The 16,647-nt window shown below is 54.8% G+C and overlaps 1 protein-coding gene across 3 annotated transcripts in view; it reads right to left on the reverse strand.

The window, feature by feature from the left end:
* Positions 1–3,094: 3,094 nt before the first annotated feature.
* The window catches only part of COL16A1 (collagen type XVI alpha 1 chain), a 50,716-nt gene continuing 37,163 nt past the window's right edge, over positions 3,095–16,647 (reverse strand). For all 3 annotated transcript variants that reach the window (XM_060089371.1, XM_060089370.1, XM_060089372.1), the window contains 16 exons: positions 16,362–16,424; positions 13,620–13,691; positions 13,347–13,400; positions 12,643–12,687; positions 12,392–12,436; positions 12,021–12,074; positions 11,540–11,593; positions 9,454–9,504; positions 9,007–9,096; positions 7,478–7,513; positions 6,851–6,895; positions 5,782–5,970; positions 5,352–5,418; positions 4,436–4,612; positions 4,178–4,255; positions 3,095–3,446 (listed from right to left, as the gene is read on the reverse strand). In XM_060089371.1, coding sequence (XP_059945354.1) covers positions 3,244–3,446; positions 4,178–4,255; positions 4,436–4,612; positions 5,352–5,418; positions 5,782–5,970; positions 6,851–6,895; positions 7,478–7,513; positions 9,007–9,096; positions 9,454–9,504; positions 11,540–11,593; positions 12,021–12,074; positions 12,392–12,436; positions 12,643–12,687; positions 13,347–13,400; positions 13,620–13,691; positions 16,362–16,424 — 1,323 coding nt within the window. In that variant the 3' untranslated portion in view covers positions 3,095–3,243. The remainder of the gene's footprint in view (positions 3,447–4,177; positions 4,256–4,435; positions 4,613–5,351; positions 5,419–5,781; positions 5,971–6,850; positions 6,896–7,477; positions 7,514–9,006; positions 9,097–9,453; positions 9,505–11,539; positions 11,594–12,020; positions 12,075–12,391; positions 12,437–12,642; positions 12,688–13,346; positions 13,401–13,619; positions 13,692–16,361; positions 16,425–16,647) is intronic.

Genomic DNA, 16,647 nt, shown 5'->3' on the forward strand with positions numbered 1-16,647 from the left:
CTGAGTTCATGGAAGCCCCATGGTTGACCCATTAGAGGTGAGGCATAGCTTGGTAATGGAAGGACCATCCACTGGAAACTATAGCCACCCCTGGAGACACATCATTCCCTCTAGGCCTCCTGTCTCAGCACCAAGCTCCAGTATTGCTTACTGAGAAGGAATACCAATACCCACTTAATTATTATGGAATTAATTCTCTTTGATTCTGACTAGATCCAGTTCCAAAATTTAAATTCCATTTGCATGCCTTGGATCAGAGGGTGATTTGTAGCTTTCCACAGAACCAACAGAAAAACGAGAACAGCAGACAATTGGCCACACTCCCCTAACATTATAGGATAATATGGAGGCTGCATTGATACGTTCTATTCCCATAAACTATTCAGGACAACAACAAAATGATCTAGTCTTATAGGGGGGTTAACGGACCACATGTGGAGTCTAAATAGATTCTGTTGAGTTCTGGTGACAGGGAGAACATATTATGACAGAAAAGAAGACAAATTCCAGAAGGCATCAAATTCAGGGATTTTTCTCTGCAGAATAAACATGCAGCAGCCTTTTCTCCATCTTACAGAGCAGAGGGTTTCTCAAATTAAGAATTCCCTGTTAGGCAAACCTGGCTCGACACAGCCTCACGTGAAACCCTTGCTTCCCACTGTCTCTCCCGCTCACACTCCACGTTCCAACCACATGCACTGTCTCTCATCACTCAGCGTGCTGTCCTCAGTCATCTCTGGACCTTGACATGTGCTGTTCCCTCTGCCGACATAGATCTCTGTCTAGACAAGTTTAGGTCTCTCAGCTCTGTTCTCCCCTGGCGCCTGGTACTGCCCCATCATCCCACGTTGTTGTAACTGCTTGTTTAACTCTCTGCTCTCCCCCTAGACACTGTGGAGGCAGGGATCCTGTCTGTCTAGTTTGCCTCTGAATCCCCAGAGCCTGGTACAGTTCCGAGTACAAAGTAGAAAGAGGAAATGGACTCATCAAGTTAGATATTGCCAATCTGAATGATCCGTGTGTTGCCTTCAAAGCCTGGAATAACTACACTAAGAAATGAAGACAGGCGGGAAAGTGAGAGAGCTGCCTGAAAGGAGGGGAAGGGGTGCACCCCTCCTTCCTTTCTCTAAAAGCTTACCCAGCTCCTGAACTTACCAGCAAAATCCATGGATTTTTTTTTTTTTTTTTTTTTTTTTTTTTTTGCTGACCACTGTAACAGAGACTATAAAATTCAGCTTTCCATCTGGTTCTTCATGGTCCAAGAGAATACAGCAATTTCAAACTCCAGGGAGACAAACACTCAAATCATGAAAGCTTAAACCTAGCCTGTCGCAGAACCCCCTAAGAGTAGTATGAATTTGGCTCGAGAAGAAAAGTGAAGAAAACATCATTTACTCTGTAAGGATCGGTTCCCTGGTGGTCCTCAGAGGGTTTGAGTTTGATGTTTCCTCATAGCAATTTTCCCCCTCTGGCCTTCAAAGCCAACCTGCTCAATGCAACAGCTGGTCCTTGCTTCCCTTTCTTTCTGCTCACACCAACGTGCTCCTTATCATGAGGCCCATCATCGGTTAGTGCTTCACTAACTGGGTGGAAAGGAAGCTGGCCTTCCAATGGGAGCACTTTAACATCTGTCCTCATCGGCTGTCCAAAACCGGCTGCTACTTCAGTGCAAAGAGGATGAGTTTTCTTTTTAATGTTTTATGTTAGAATCAGGGTTAACTGAGAATTGCTGGTGAGAGGTAAAATAAGAATTGGCTCCTTTATCTAGAAACATCACGTGAGGCACTTGGCATGCTCAGGAGTCTGCCTGATTTCATTTCCCTGGCCATCGGCACACCTCTGCTCCTGGCAGGAAAAAAAAATAGGGCAAAGGTTCTGAAAAGCTCTCGGTATTTGGGGCTCAATGGGAGAAGGGACTTTTCAAAACTGTGCTGGAAATGCCAGCTCAGGAGAGATTTTACGGCCAGTTTGAAGGCTTCAGGCAGTTTCGATAAGCATCTGGACTCTGGGTACATTTCTCAGCCTGCTCTGTGATCCCTTTGAAGTTTATCCAACTTGAATAAACCTTCCAGAAAGCTGGGGCCAGTATAAAGGCTTTCTTTGGAAGTCCCTCTGGATGTGCCCTGTTGATTTCTCACAGAGCAACCAGCCCCTCAGGACAAGAGATCTGAAAAGCAGAAAAGGAAGAAGCTTGAGATAGAACGTTTCTGTAATATCCAACTTGCTGTCTTTTTTTTCTTTTTCTTCCTAGCCTTTTTACATATGGAGAAGGAGGCTGCAGATAGATCACCAAAGTCCCAGTGGACTTTGAGGACATTGAATTCAGATCTGATCGTGGCTTGCCCATGACCCCTTTGCACTGATGCAATCTGTTTCTGAAGGCCTAGACTAAGAGGTACAGGAAAAGCACCACACGAGCTAGATTAACAAAGAATAACAAAAGATGTCATGCGCCGTGCAGGAGAGCTGGTGACAGGGTCATGCACTGGTACAAGCAGGAGTTTCCATGTCATTTCCTGGAGAAGCAGCAGTCCCTCGTTGCCTGGGCCAGGGGCTGCGACCTATCGTTCCTCCTGTTTGCACAGGCTTTCTAATCATGGAATTACTGGAGCAGCAAGAAGAGACCGTGCGTGCTTGGAGGTGCTGCCAGGCACATGAATGCACCTCAGCAGCAAGTGGCAGTTCCCAAGGTGCACCTGGATTGGCTTTGGGTCACACCCAAGAAGAGGTGGGTGGGGTACCAAACACTGGTTTCTTTAGGGAAGCAAATAGGGAGGGGCCTTTATCAGCTGCAAGCAGAGTCTTCAAACCCACCTTTGGCTCACCCATGGGAAGAGGCTGAGCGATGCCCCGTCTCTGACTTGGAGAAGTGTGCCATGAAGGATAGGACACAAGGTCCAGAGGCCCAAAGGTTGACTCAGAAGTATCTGGAGAGGAGAGCTGACCTGGGGGCCCCCTATACAGCAGCATCCCACAGCTTGACTGGTTGACCACAGACGATGAAGGAAATGCCCTCTTTTGACCCTGGGACCAAGTGACAAGAGGAGGATGACAGGGAGATGCAGCTGCAGCCCCAGAGAAACCCCACTGGAAGTGAGATTTCAGATAGTTTTGTTTCTTTGTTTATTGATAAAAAAATATTAATAGCAATAAAAACTCAAAACATTCACAACCCATCCAGAATCCTATAAGTTTTAGCCATTTGTTCCCAATGGAGTCCTTCATCTGATGGAAATGGTGATTTCAGCCAAAAGGTCCCTTCATGTTTTTCATGGGTGGGTACTCTTGCTCCATTGGCATGGCCCCAAAGCAGTCAGAGGGGTTACAGTGGCCGGCCTTGCCCGGCGGGCCCATGGAGCCTGGGGGGCCAGGGATGCCAGGAATGCCTTGCTGGCCCATCGGCCCAGTTGCACCCATCTTGCCGTATCCTGGAGGACCTTGAGGACCTAGGGAGGAAGGAGTCAGAGAAGGAAAATCAGGAAACCCAGATCACAAGAAAAGAAAAGATAATAGTCATGGTAAATAATACCTTACATTTGATAAATATTTCTCCGGTTACACCATATTTTCATGAAGACCTGATCTGATCCTTACATTAGTTTAGCGCTAACAATAACACTACTGGCTAGTTTTATTCAGAGTTTCCACGTGCCAGGCACAAGGCAAGTGCTTTTTCTGCATTATTCATTGAATCTTCACAACAATTCCGTGAGAAAGAAACTACTATCGCATTCTGGAGACGAGGACGCAGGCTCAAAGACGTCACCCACCTGGTCAGTGGTGAAGCTACAGCTCAGAGCCAGGCTATCAAGCTTTAGCCATTTCTCTCTTAGGCTCGTCAAGGTCACAGAGCCAGTAAGAGGATGAGCAGGACCTGGACTTGCATTCCCTGGCCCCACCACATCCAGCTCTCTTCCACTGCGTGGTGCTAGCCCAGGTTAGGACTTGAGGGCAGGCACTGGGTCTTCCACCGCATCCCCAACACCCGCCCCCCTCCCCACGCACACTCACACACACGCCCTCGTAGAGTATTTTACACGCAGTGGCATTACTCTAAATGATGGTTGATAGGCCTGTGGTTACTTCAGGTTCTACACAACTATGTTATAGAAGGAACATAAAGAAAGGCCATCTCAACTGCTCCAGGTTCATGGTCTCAAAGGCTGGCTTTTCCTACCTGGGGGGCCGGGGAGACCAGCTTCTCCTGCAATGCCAACACCAATGTCTCCCTTTTCACCTTTGGTACCAGGCAATCCTGGAACAAAAGAAATAAAATAAGAGGCCCCATCCCTGAGTAGAACAATGACACACCCAGCAGGATTATTTGAAACACACGTATACACGCAAATGCCATATTCACAACAGACCTCATGCGTTGCTCATGTTTGCCCCCAAGAGCTAGGTATGCACCTCAGTAACCGGACGGCAGACCTACCTCTCAACCCGGGCAAGCCCTGCCGACCTTCTCTACCAATCTGACCAGGGAGCCCAGGTGACCCGGGGGCACCTGGCCGGCCCGGGGGACCCTCCTTCCCTGGGGGCCCTGGTCGTCCTGGAGCTGCTGCTATCTCCATGGGAAACTGCATCCTGGAGGTGTAGTAAGCCATTCTCTCTGTAAGAAGGGTCAGGGACAGGTCACAGGGTGCCCCCCAGGGACTCAGAACGACTGCAGATGCTACAGACAGGCCCCCAGCATGGAATCCAAGACAGCCTTTCTTCAGAGGGATGTCAGAGCAAGGAACGTGTGGGTGGATCTCTTAAGTGGTCTCCTGTGCCCTAGCCCCACCTCACTCCTCGCTCTCCACCGTGAGCTTCCTGAAGCACAGATCTGATTACAGCATCTCTCTTCTCCAATGGCCTTCCTGAGTTCACCACTGGCTTCAGAATAAAGTCTAGACTCCTTGCTTGGCATTCAAGGTCTGCTTCCCAAGCAGGATGTCTAGCCCCTTCCGGAAAGGTCCATGTTTTCCCCAGTCCCTAGCCTGTCAATGTTGGACAAAAAAATGAACAGGAAAAAAAGCTTAAAATGAAACCACAGCAGCCTTCTTAGAGCTGCTGCTTGCCCCTTTATTTAGAGCTCACTCTATGCAGACTCATTTGATATCAATTTTCTTGTCTGCTCCAGCGGGGGCTTGGGGAGGGCAGGAGGGAATCATTCTGTCTCTGAACAGAGCAGGTGGCAGGAAAGGCTGAAGCCTAATTGAACATATGCCTGTAAGTGGGAGAGCAAGGTAAGTAGCAGGTGGGGGAGGTGGATATTGAGCTTTAAGGAAAAGGAGGCCAGGGCGGGGTGGAGAAGCAGCTGGGAAGGGCGAGCAGCACCCACTGCCACCCAGCCAGCTGCCAATTACCATCAAACATTTTAATGATCTCTTGTCTGATGAACCTCTTGATTTCATCATAATTTACCATGTCTCCCTGAGGAAAGAGAAGAAACCTGCCTCAATTATACTTCCAAGCCTGGGGCTCATCTCCCCTGGGGATGGACTTCATGGAAGTAAAGGATGGGGAGGGAGGCAAGGGTCCCAGGAGCCTCCCACAGATACTTAACCCACTGTCCTAACCCCCTAAAGTGGTACAAAACATTCCGAGAGTCAGTGCATTTTTCTGGGGAAAGGGTCCCCAATCCCCTCAACTCGCCCACACAGTTAAGAACCACCCATAAGGGGGTCATGCTCTTTCCTGTAGAGTGTCAGCAAGAGCTTCTAAAATGGTCCACGCTCTACCCCGCATGCCTGCTCTGTGGGCCAGCGCCCATGGCTGCCAGCCTCCCCATCTTACCATGGTGCCAGGCACCCCGGGCAGGCCAGGGCTCCCTGCAGGTCCCGGAGATCCAGGGTGGCCTCTCTCTCCTGCAGGACCCGGCGGCCCAGAAGGTCCCATGGAGCCACTCTTGCCAGGCCCGCCAGGCATGCCAGCTCTTCCCTTCTCCCCTGCCTGGCCCTTCTGCCCTGAAGGTCCCGGGTCACCCTACAAGGACAGGAAGTCACAGTCCAGCATTGCAGAGTGCTGTCAAGTCTACCTTACGATGTCTCAGCAATCTGCTCCTGTCTTCAGCCCCCTACCTGGCCCCCAGCGTCTCCCTCTGGACTGTGGCCACAGGATCTTGACAGGTTGCCCCATGTCGCTGCCCCCAAAGCAGTCCTTCTAAAGGACAGTTTTCATGTTGTTACTTCCTACTTAGAAATTCTGATGGCTCCCAACTGCCCTCAGGACAAAGGTCTAATTCCTTGGCCAGGCATTCAAGGCCATGCATGATGCGGTCCTGACCACATCTTCTCCAGCCTCGTTGCACCTCCAGCCACACCTCACTGGTTATAATTCTGACTCGGCCATGTGTCTTAGTCCTCCCTGCCTGGACTGCCTTCCCCTCCTCTCTCCGCGGTGCACTCCTCCTACTCAGCTGAAATGTCCCTGTTCTCTGTGCAGCCTCCCTGACGCCCTAGGCTGAGCTGATTGCTCCCTCCCTCTGATCCCACGGTGCTACGTCTAATCTTCTTCGGTAAAACCTGCCACGCTCCAGTGTAAGTGTGACTGGACTAAGTGGGCACCTATTGTTCAGGGACCTCTGTTTGCCCAAGGCTAGGACAGAGGGCCTGGCGGGTAAGCAAGGCCAAGCAGATGCTCGCAGAATGAATGAATGAATCAATCAATCAATCAGGAGTGAATGAACCTTGGAACAGCCCCACGTGAGAAGCTGTCAGAGATGAGGCTGCTCCAAGTTCTGCCCACTTTTTCCCCTGCCCACTGGCCTTCCTGTGTCTCCTCTCCATGGCTAAAGTCAGAGCTTAGAGTTGGGCTTAATCAACTCATGAGCTTCTCCTCTCAAACCCAGCCAGTGCCTACTCACCTTTGGACCAGGGGGTCCGTAGATTCCTTGTTTTCCAGGGGGTCCCTAGAAGAAAACAAAAGTCAGGGATCAAGTCTGGGCAGCATCTCCAAGCTGTCCAGGAAAGACAGGTGCCGTGAAAGGACCTCCCACAGTGTTAGGTCCCCAGGCCATGTCCACTGGGCTCTGTGTGAGAAAGGATGCCAACCTCCCTGCCAACAAGAGCGGGGACATCTGGAAGGGAGACTCATGTTCCTGGGGTGTGGCCGTGTATGATCATGTTGGTTGGGTCTCTCGTCACAGACAAAAAGAGGTGAGAAGTCAGAATGAAAGGGAGGGCCCGGCTAGAGCCGGTGCCCAAGAAATGTTTATTTGGAGTCATTATTATTATTGGCTCTTTTTGACCAAGTATATGGTAAAAAAAAAAAAAAAAAAAAGAGTGAAAAACAAGGCTCACTCTCATCCTTTTCCCCTAGTCCCCAATCCCTCTCCCCAGAAGAACAAGGGCACCGATTTCCTGTATATCTGTCCAGAAATAGTCTGTGCGTACAGGGAGCATTTACTGAATGAATGAAGAGGGGTCAGGGCAAAGCTAAAAGCAAGAAGAAGCATCCCGAAGAGAAAAGGAGAAGCCCAGCACAACGGTACCTCTTTGCCAGCTGCACCATCTGCACCAGGTTCACCCTGGGGAGTAGAGAGCAATGGAGCTGTGGTGAGTGCCAACCCAGGTGGGCATTTCATGTCTCACCTCGCCCACCAGGCATGGCCAGCCCCAGTTCCACCGAGGAGTCATGATCCTCCCCACCTCCCCCCAACACTCCAGGCACAGGCTGTGGAAACTTAGACCCCATCCCACCCTCCAGCCTGCTCCCAGCCGCCCCACTGACTGAGCTCTATGGGGGAAGAGCAGACTGCGCCTGCCCTGCTCTTTGCTTGAAATCCTGGCATCTCGCACATTCCCTGGCTCTGTGTGTATGTTCAATGTTTGCTGAATGAAGGTGTGAACTCTGAATCTCTGGCCTTGATGAGGTCCCAGAGATCGGCCAGGGCAGCCTCAGTGTCCGCTCCCTCCCCAAAACAGGAGAGGCTGCCTCCAGGGCCCTGCCCATTTCTAGTGGGATGCTGGGGAAGAGGAATCTGTGATGGCAAGGCAACTGACACATTCATCCGGGGACCCTGGAGGCTCCTGAGCCTGTAGGCAGGAGGGATGGAGGGTTGGCGGGACCTGCCTGCCCAGGGTCCGCAGCAGGAATCAGATGAGTGGGAGGCAAGACTCGGCCCTCTTGGCAGATGGGCCGACCGATTACTCCTACATGGGCTAGAGTCATCCACCCCATTCCAGGGCACCAGCCCCAGGGGCATTGCTACTGCTCCCCAGAAGGAAGTCTGCTTGGGTGGAAAACACCCTGACCTGGGGGCTAGGAGACCTGGGTCCCTGCCTCAGTCCTCAGGGAGATTTTTCATCCCTGAGACTGGCAGTCAGTTCCACCTGGTGTGGCCACCTGTCTGGAACCTTTGAAAGAGAAAGTATCGCAGAGTGGCTCCGGACGCAAGTTCTGGAGTCAGGCAGCCTATTCCACTCACTAGCTGTGTGACTCTGGACAACCTACTTAACCTTGCTGAGCCCTGGTTTCCTCATCTGTAAAATGGGGACAATCAGACCTACTAAGTAGGGTTGCGGTACAGATTAAATGACAAAATGTCAAGCACGTAGGTCATCATTCAGCACATTGTCAGTGACCAATATATCACAGCTCTTAGTATAAACTCTAGCTGAAACTAAGGAGTGGTTTCTGAGCTGTTGCAAGAGCTCCAGCAGTAGCACAGCGTTTCTGGTGCCTGACATTTACAGGTTTTCTGTGGTTGCCAACAAGCTCCCCTGGGGAGGGGGCGGAGGTGGAACAGGGGTCAGTCTCTCCTGTCCGACACCTAGTGGGAGGATCTGTACAGCGGAGCACGGCTGGAAGCAGCGGTCTGCTGTGTGGTCGGCCCAGTGCTGGCTCGTACAGCTTGTCCTTCCAAATAGGACGTGATCCTCAGGCACAATCTCCGAGCTGCCATCGTCCGTGCTAAATGCCTCCCCTTCCCTGGAGACCCCGGAAGTGCAGGGCTGCGCGCAACTGACAAAGCCCACTGGCCCTTTCCCCCGGGCTGTGCCGCAAGATGTAGGGTCTTACCGGGGGGCCAGGGTGTCCAGGGGAACCAGGCTGGCCTGGAAGACCTGAAAGGCCCCTTTCTCCAGTGGATCCTCGGTCTCCTTTCGGGCCCTAGGGAAAAAGACGGGGATGGTGAGAGGGAAGAGTGAGCCCCACGCAGCCAGAGGCAGACATTGTGCGCCAGGGACCACGGCCCCCACCCTAAGGCCGCACACGGGGAGGTGGCGCCGCCTGAACTTGGAGAAGGACCCTGGGATGGCCTCCAGGCTTCTCCAAAGGTCTTCACCACAGGCCAGTGAGGGAGATGTCTGGACGCAGGAGAGGCCGATGCCAGGGAAGGAGGGGGGCTGGGGACACGTTGCTCTCCAGCCCTCACTCCCCACCCCACCCGGCTCCCTCTTCAAGGAGCCTGCAGCAGAGCAGGGCCAAACTCCGGGGAGGGAGGGACAAGGGGAGCACACCACTCACCACTGCAGAGATCCCAGCTGGGCCTGGCTGGCCTGGAGAACCCGGGGGCCCCTAAAGAGAGCCACGTCAGTGGGATGGAAAGAGGCTCCAGTAATAAGGCCCCGGAGGCAGCGAAGGACCAACAGCAAGAACACGCCCTAACCTTGTTGTGACTGCTCCATTCTCTTCCCCGAACCCTCCTTCCTTCTGCTCTTGCACTTGACCTGTGCCAGAGCTGAGGCCTGGGGGGCCCTGAACACACAAGACCCTCATGCCTGCCGCAGGCCGAGTGGTACCTCTGCGGCCCGCACAGAGGGGATGATCTGGGAGCCAGAGCCAAGTGCAGAGGGAGTAAGGTACATGGTACGTGGGCCTGGGGGTCCTCTGAGTACCGCCCCCCACCCCCTGCTGCCTTCCTTCTGTTCTCTGGGAAGAGCAGAGACCAGGAGCTCTCCTCTGCGCAGCCGGGGGCTGAGGGGCAAGGGCTCAGCACCAACTCCAACGTCCTCGCAGAGAAGCCCCAGGCTCCCTGGTCTCCTGCCGCTCACCTACTGATGGAGGGCGATGAGCCTGAAACACGCAGGAGGGCTCCGGCCTGCCCCATCTCTCCACATCCTGCCCCTGAGGCTCAGCTCAAATGTCACCGCCCTGGTGGTCAGAGCTACACTTTCTCTGAACCCCAGGGCACACAGGTCTCTCTCAGAGCACTTCCCTACATGCTCCCAGATGGAAAGTTCCAGAGGCACAGGCTCTGTTCTACTCATCTCAAGCCTCCTAAGGCAGGAATGTCCAGCACTGAGACTGGCATACAGCAGGGGGCTGGGCTGGATGGACAGAGGTGGGAAGAGGACACAGCCCCAACCGCCCAGGAGGTCTCCGATGTGGACACAATTCAGAGTGTGTGACTCCTTCTTTCATCTGTAACGTGGAGGGGATGGGACTAGACCTGGGGTCCCCAATCCAAGGTCTCTGGACACCTTGAGATCCATAAAAATAGTAATGAGGACCCGAGAATTCCTTTTTGGGGGTTCTTCAATATTCTTAACATTTCCAAAAGCCTTCTGGAAAGTGTACAGCCAGGCTCAACAGGGCTCTCTGGAACCCCACCAGCTCGGCATGGTCACACTGATCAAAGGCACCCACTGGCAGTCATCTGTGTTACAGATGAGCAAAGTGGACGGGAAAGCCATCATTGCTTAATAAACATCCTCTCCAAGTCACCCTTTCTCAGTAAATACACCACCCACTCACACAGCTGCCCGAGCCGAACCGGAGTCATCCCTGATTCCTCTCCTTCTACCGCCTCCTGCCCCCTCCCCATCCAGGTCACGAGCAAGTCCTCTATCTGCCTCCAGACACTTGCGGGGTCTGTCCACTGCCACCAGCTCCACCGCCATCATCCCTCCGCTGATACCTCTGCTGTCGTTTGCGCACCCTCCCCCTCCTGCCCATGCCCCCGAGGTCCTCCACCATCTGCAACACGTCCTCTCCCAGCTCAGCTTTCCCGTTCCCGCTCACACCCTCCTCGGACCTCCACTCCCGCCACGCTGACTCTGGGGCTCCCCAAGCCCTCCCTGCCTCAGGCCCTTTGCAGCAGATGCACCCCTGCCAGGATGCTCTTCCACCAGACTGCTCGACAGCTGGCTCCTTCTTGTCATTTGGGCCTCTGCTCAAAGGCCACTTCTCCCATAAAGTCGCCCCCCAGGCCCTCCCTATGACAGCACATCACCGCCTGATCCTTCCATGTTAATCTGTTTGCTGTGCCTGTGTGGAAGCTCTGGGATCAGGGGACCTTGTCTATCTCACTCATCACCATAGCCCAGGGCTTGAAACAGTGCCTGGTGTGGAGCAGGTGCTCAATAATTACTTGTTGAATAACTGAATGATCTTTGTTTGATAAGCAAACTCGAATGTGCCCAGAAAATCAGAAAATGGCGAAAAGCCGGGGAACCACTGGATGGGTGAGCCCAGAGCCCCTTACTGCTCTACATGGCTGGCACTGCTGCTGCGGTCAGTTCTTTCGGGTCATCACCAGCTTGCCCACCACCACCCAGCCCAACACAGTCTGAACTCTCACAGAGACAGAGACGAAAACAGATTAACTCACAACGTGGCCAGGGGGGCCGGGTCTTCCCTGGGGTCCCATGGCACCAGGCTCACCCTACAGGAGGAAGAAAGAGGAAGAAACAACACAGAAACAGACTTACACACACAGGCTGTGAGGTAGGAGAACGCTGAGCACAGCAGGTGGAACACCAATGGCCAGAAGAGCTGCATTGAGCCCTGGCCTCTAGGCCTAAGCCTTCCGGGCAAAGGGGACCAGCCCTGCCCATGAGTATGGTTGGAGGGGGAAGGCAGAGCGAGGCCTTTATGGGTTAATGACCCAACAGCCCGTAGGGAGAGGAAACCTGTTATAAACTTAAGAGGAGGAGGGTCAAGATGTGCAGTGTTGGGCAAAACCTCCCCCCAGAAGGCAAGGAAAGGAGGCTGCAACTTTGCCAGCGAAGGGGGAGGAAGTGGCTGTGTCCTGGACTCAGCAGAACCCAAGGGCTATCTAAAGGCAGCATGCACAGACCCCGGGCCCTTACCTCTGCTCCGGGGCGGCCACTGCTGCCCGGGGGACCAGGCTTTCCACAGTCACCCTGGAGGAGAGAGGGGCAACTGAGGCTCACCAGACCTCCATTTGGCTCCCACACCCCAAGCTGACCCCACATCAGAGGAGTCCTGCCACATGCCCCGGCTTCGGCCAGGGGCTCTCTGATGCCCTCGGGCTGGCAAATGGCAAAGCTCCAACCCAGTCTGCCAGGCACCGGTGGCCTCAGAAGGCCTGGATGCTGGGATGGCATCTTAGCCAAGGATCAGGCGGCACTCCACTCCGGCTAGACTGCCGCATCTGCCCGGGGTCAGACCTTGAGAAAAGCCGAGAAAACCCAGTTGGCAGAAGTCACCAGGCCCTTACCTTCAGTCCTGGGAGGCCGGGATGGCCCGGTTTTCCCTTGAAGCCCTGGAAGAAAAAGCAGGAGCTGCCACGTCCCTCACCTCAAGCAGAGGCCACTTGCCACTCCTCTTTCCTCAGGTTAAACAAGTCAAATCCACCCAAAGTCATAACATGTCCACAGGGGATGTGGATTTGAGCTGCCCCACCCATCAGGGCACCCGCCCAGCTTAGGAACCTCCCAGCTCCCAGCTCCTTCCTGAAGCTCAACTTACCGGGGGTCCCATGAGTCCAGGGGGGCCAGCAGGACCAGGTTCCCCCTAGGGAAAGAGACCAGGGGCACTGAGACAAGAGCTTTGTCCAGCTTGTACCCACTCATTCGCCAGTCTCCCCCTTTCTCCAGCCCCTCCCCCAGCTCTCCCAGGATGGAGGGATTGTCACGTGGGGCACAGGGAAGATTCCAAGCCAGGCTCAGCCTCTGACTGGCCGTGCAATCTGAGTGAATCCTGGTCCCTTTCTGAACCTCAGTTTTCCTTCTTTTGGGTCAGAAGAGGGTTGACCTTGATGCTCTGCCCTTTGCCACGGCCCCATCCTTTTCAGATGCCCCAGCAAAATCAGATCCAAGGAGCCAGGGCCACTCAAGTCCTTCCCTGTCTGCAGCCTATTCTTTCTGACACTCAGCCTAGTTTCTGCAGCTGATTGAGTTTCTGGGTATAACTTTACTCCCTTCACTGCCTGCCTTTGGTGAGACGCAGCTCATCCAACCTGGTTAAGGCAACTGGGAGAACAGAGAAGCCAGGGGGCTCTGGTGCCATCAGAGAAGTGGGGTGTGGTGAGAGGCAGACCGAGGAAAGGTGGGGCACCTCCTGAAAGGTGTGGGGCAGTGGAATTCAACTCCCTTCATCAGGGTTCCCTTGACTTTGGCTCTTGGAGAAGGAAGGAGAAGGAAGGGGGCGCCCTCCTGGGCCCACCATCTCACCCTCACGCCAGGCTTGCCGTCCTTGCCATCCAGACCATCCAGACCGGCAGGGCCCTGGAAATGGGGAAAAGGCATTCCTGCACGCCTGTGCTGGAGCCCTAGGAGGTGGGAGGCCTAACCCAGCCCCTCCACCCTCTTTACCCCCTCCACTCCCTTCACCCCCTCCACTCCTCACCCAACTCCTACCCCTAAAACACAGACACACACACATGAGTGCATGAGCACACACACATACACACACACACCTGTCAGGCTAAGTGGGCACATGCTCACCTGAATCCCGGGAGATCCTGGTGGTCCAGGGGGGCCAGGCAGGCCTGATGGACCTCGAATCCCTTCACTGCCCTGGAAATGAGCCCCCCAGCAAAGTCAGCGGGGCCTTGCCCCCCTCCCTCCCCCTGACACACACCAGCAGGACAAGAGACCCCGGCCACAGGGGCTGGTGACTACTAGAAGTCAGGACAGCTGGCTTCGAACCCCAGCTCGGTTCTGGCCTAACTGTATCCCACACACCACTCCCCCATGAAAATCTGTCTTCATCTGCCAAGCATCCCCCTTTCTGCACTGCTCCACGAGGAAGAAACAGAGCCTATTGGGTCCAGCGCCTTCCTCAGGGTTGACCAAGGACTGGCCTGGTGGGTGCTCAGTAATGTGGGCTGAAGTGAGGGCACACATTCAATTCACATTGATCCCAGCAAGGTGCCAAGCACTATGTGGCCTCTGATTCCCCCAGATGGAAAAAGGGTGGGCCCTGCCCTCGAGGAGCTCACAGTCCAGCCAGAGTCACAGGCCCAGGACCATCAAGGGCATTGCAACAGTCTATTTGCCTTGTGTGAGTAAGGGGCCCTGGGAGCTGGGGACAGAGAGCAGCTCGCTCTGGTCGGGGGCAGGGAAAGTGTCACAGAAGAGTTAGCAGGTGCTGGGCTCTGAAGGATGGCTGGGATTTGGGTAGGTTTAGGAGAAAAGGGCATGCCACAGAGGACTTCAGAGAAGGATAAAGATTTGGAGGTGGGCTTCCCTGGTGGCACAGTGGTTGAGAGTCTGCCTGCCGATGCAGGGGACACGGGTTCGTGCCCCGGTCCGGGAAGATCCCACATGCCGCGGAGCGGCTGGGCCCGTGAGCCATGGCCGCTGAGCCTGCGTGTCTGGAGCCTGTGCTCCGCAACGGGAGAGGCCACAACAGTGAGAGGCTCGCATACCACCAAAAAAAAAAAAAAAAAAAAAAAAAAAGATTTGGAGGTGTTCACATGGAGGTCTAGCTGGGGTGTCTGGGGAGCCCGTGTGATGGGAGGGGGTGTGCGGAGAGGAGACCGGAGGAGGGCCCTGAAACCCTGTACTAGATTTTATCAAACAGACTGTTAGTTTTCAAACTGTACTTCTCGGGGCCTGGGGGTTCCTAGAGGAGCCTGGAGAGGCTGGGGGCACAAAGCAGAGGCCAAGGGGGTGGGACTCCAGGACCCCTACCCTTGCCTTAGCCAGAGCAGCTCCACTTGCATCTGTTTTATAGATTGAGCGTTCATATGAGATTTTGTGTGACAAAAAGCCTTGGGGACTACAAAATAAAGTCTGAAAACACCACTATGGGCACTGGGGAGCCACCGATGGTTCAAAGCAGGGGAATGATGAGAGCGAACATGTGAATTCGAATGTTTATCGGAGAAGAGAGGGGGAGGCAGGTAGCTAAGTGGGGAGGCGGCAGCATTTCCCCAGTGGGGAGAGGGTGGCTGCCCTGGAGCAGTGGCTGTGGGGGGTCACCAAGGGGAAGGGATCCAGCTAGAGACCCCACAGAGTGGGGGGCGGGAAAGGGCTCTGGGTGGCATTGCCATGCCACCAGCTACCGGGAGGGGTCAGCACAGCCCCAGGAAATGGCAGCCCCACAGGGAGTCAGGATGGAGAACCGCTGGCCAGAGGTTTGGGAGTCTCTGCAATGACCGGCCTAAGGAGAGCAAGCAGCAGCCGGGCACAGAGGCAGCACGGAAGACTCTGGCAGGGGCCACCACTCAGGTGCCCCACAGAGAAGAGAAGGGAGGTGGCACCCACCACTGCCTCAACCATAGCTGATAGGTGCTGGCTCTGGGGTGGGGGGACACAGCCAGGGGCTTGAGGGTTCTCCTGAGCTGGGAGGGAAGTCTCAGCTCCGTCACTGTCTGGCTGTGCGTCCCTGGGATGCCCCCAGCCTCTCTGGGCTTCATTTTCTCACCCGAACAGTGAGAACCTAGACCAAGGTGGCCCTTCTAGAAGTCCTTTCCAGCTTTCAGAGGAAAGGGGCTCCCCAGGAAGCTGCAGATCTCCTGCCCCTCCCTGTGGGCTATGATCCCCCTACCCCAAGCTTAGAAGTCAATTTGGGGCCTCATTACACTGCCCACCTGTCACATCTCGAGAGCCCAGAGGATGGGCTGAGACAAGGATGTCAGCCTCCAGAGCAGGGCGGAGCTAGTCCCAAAGTTTATCTAGCCAAACCCAGGGGCGGCCAGTGCGGGGGCTCCCCAGCTGCTGCTCCTTCCTACCCTGTCACCAGGTCACAGGCCACGCCTGCCCTCTCTGGCCCTTGGGGACACCCTGAGCATCGCTTCCCAGGAGGCCCACTCTTCTTTCCTGCTGTTGTCAGACCCAGAAGGCAAGTGCCCAGACCTCCTCCTGCTGAAGGGCCCAGGGAGCCCAGTCTTGGATGTGCTTCCCTCCTTCCCTCAACTCCTCGCCCTCCCCTGGAGGAGCTGCAGCTGGCCGGGGCTGGCCTGTCGCATCTAGTGGCCCACCTCTCACTACACCCCTCTGCTTCCTCCCCACCCACACTCTCCCATTGGGTGGGAACCTCGGCGGCACAGAGACCAGTGGGCATCCTGGGCCCAGCTGTCAGCCCTAGGGGCCCACTGGTCTGCCCCGGGCCTGTTGCCCTACAGCAGTTGCTGGGCTCATCCTGGAGGTCTCTTTGCCCACCCTTGATGTAACTGAATTAGTCCTTGAATTTCTGATGGCTCAGAGCTGTGACTGTGACCAACGTGGGGTCCTGCTCACCTTCTCTGCTTGGGGGCCAGGTGGGCCAGGTGCTCCAGCTTTGCCTGGGAATCCAGGGGGACCCTAAATCAACAAAGAAGCAGGCAGGAATGCAAGCGGGGCTGGAAAGCAGCTCCCCTCCCTTCTTCCTCCTGGGTGTGCTTCACCACTGTTAATGTGATGCGTTTGGACTTCCCAGAAACACCACCCAGGAGCATTACGTCTGGCTGGGCGGCTGGGCTGGGGCCCACCCAGGAGGCCCTGCTCCCCAGGTCCTGGCTCCTGGAATCAGGCCTGGCCCCCCAGG

Source organism: Mesoplodon densirostris, chromosome 2 (assembly GCF_025265405.1).
Source record: "Mesoplodon densirostris isolate mMesDen1 chromosome 2, mMesDen1 primary haplotype, whole genome shotgun sequence".
Lineage (NCBI taxonomy): Eukaryota > Metazoa > Chordata > Mammalia > Artiodactyla > Ziphiidae > Mesoplodon > Mesoplodon densirostris.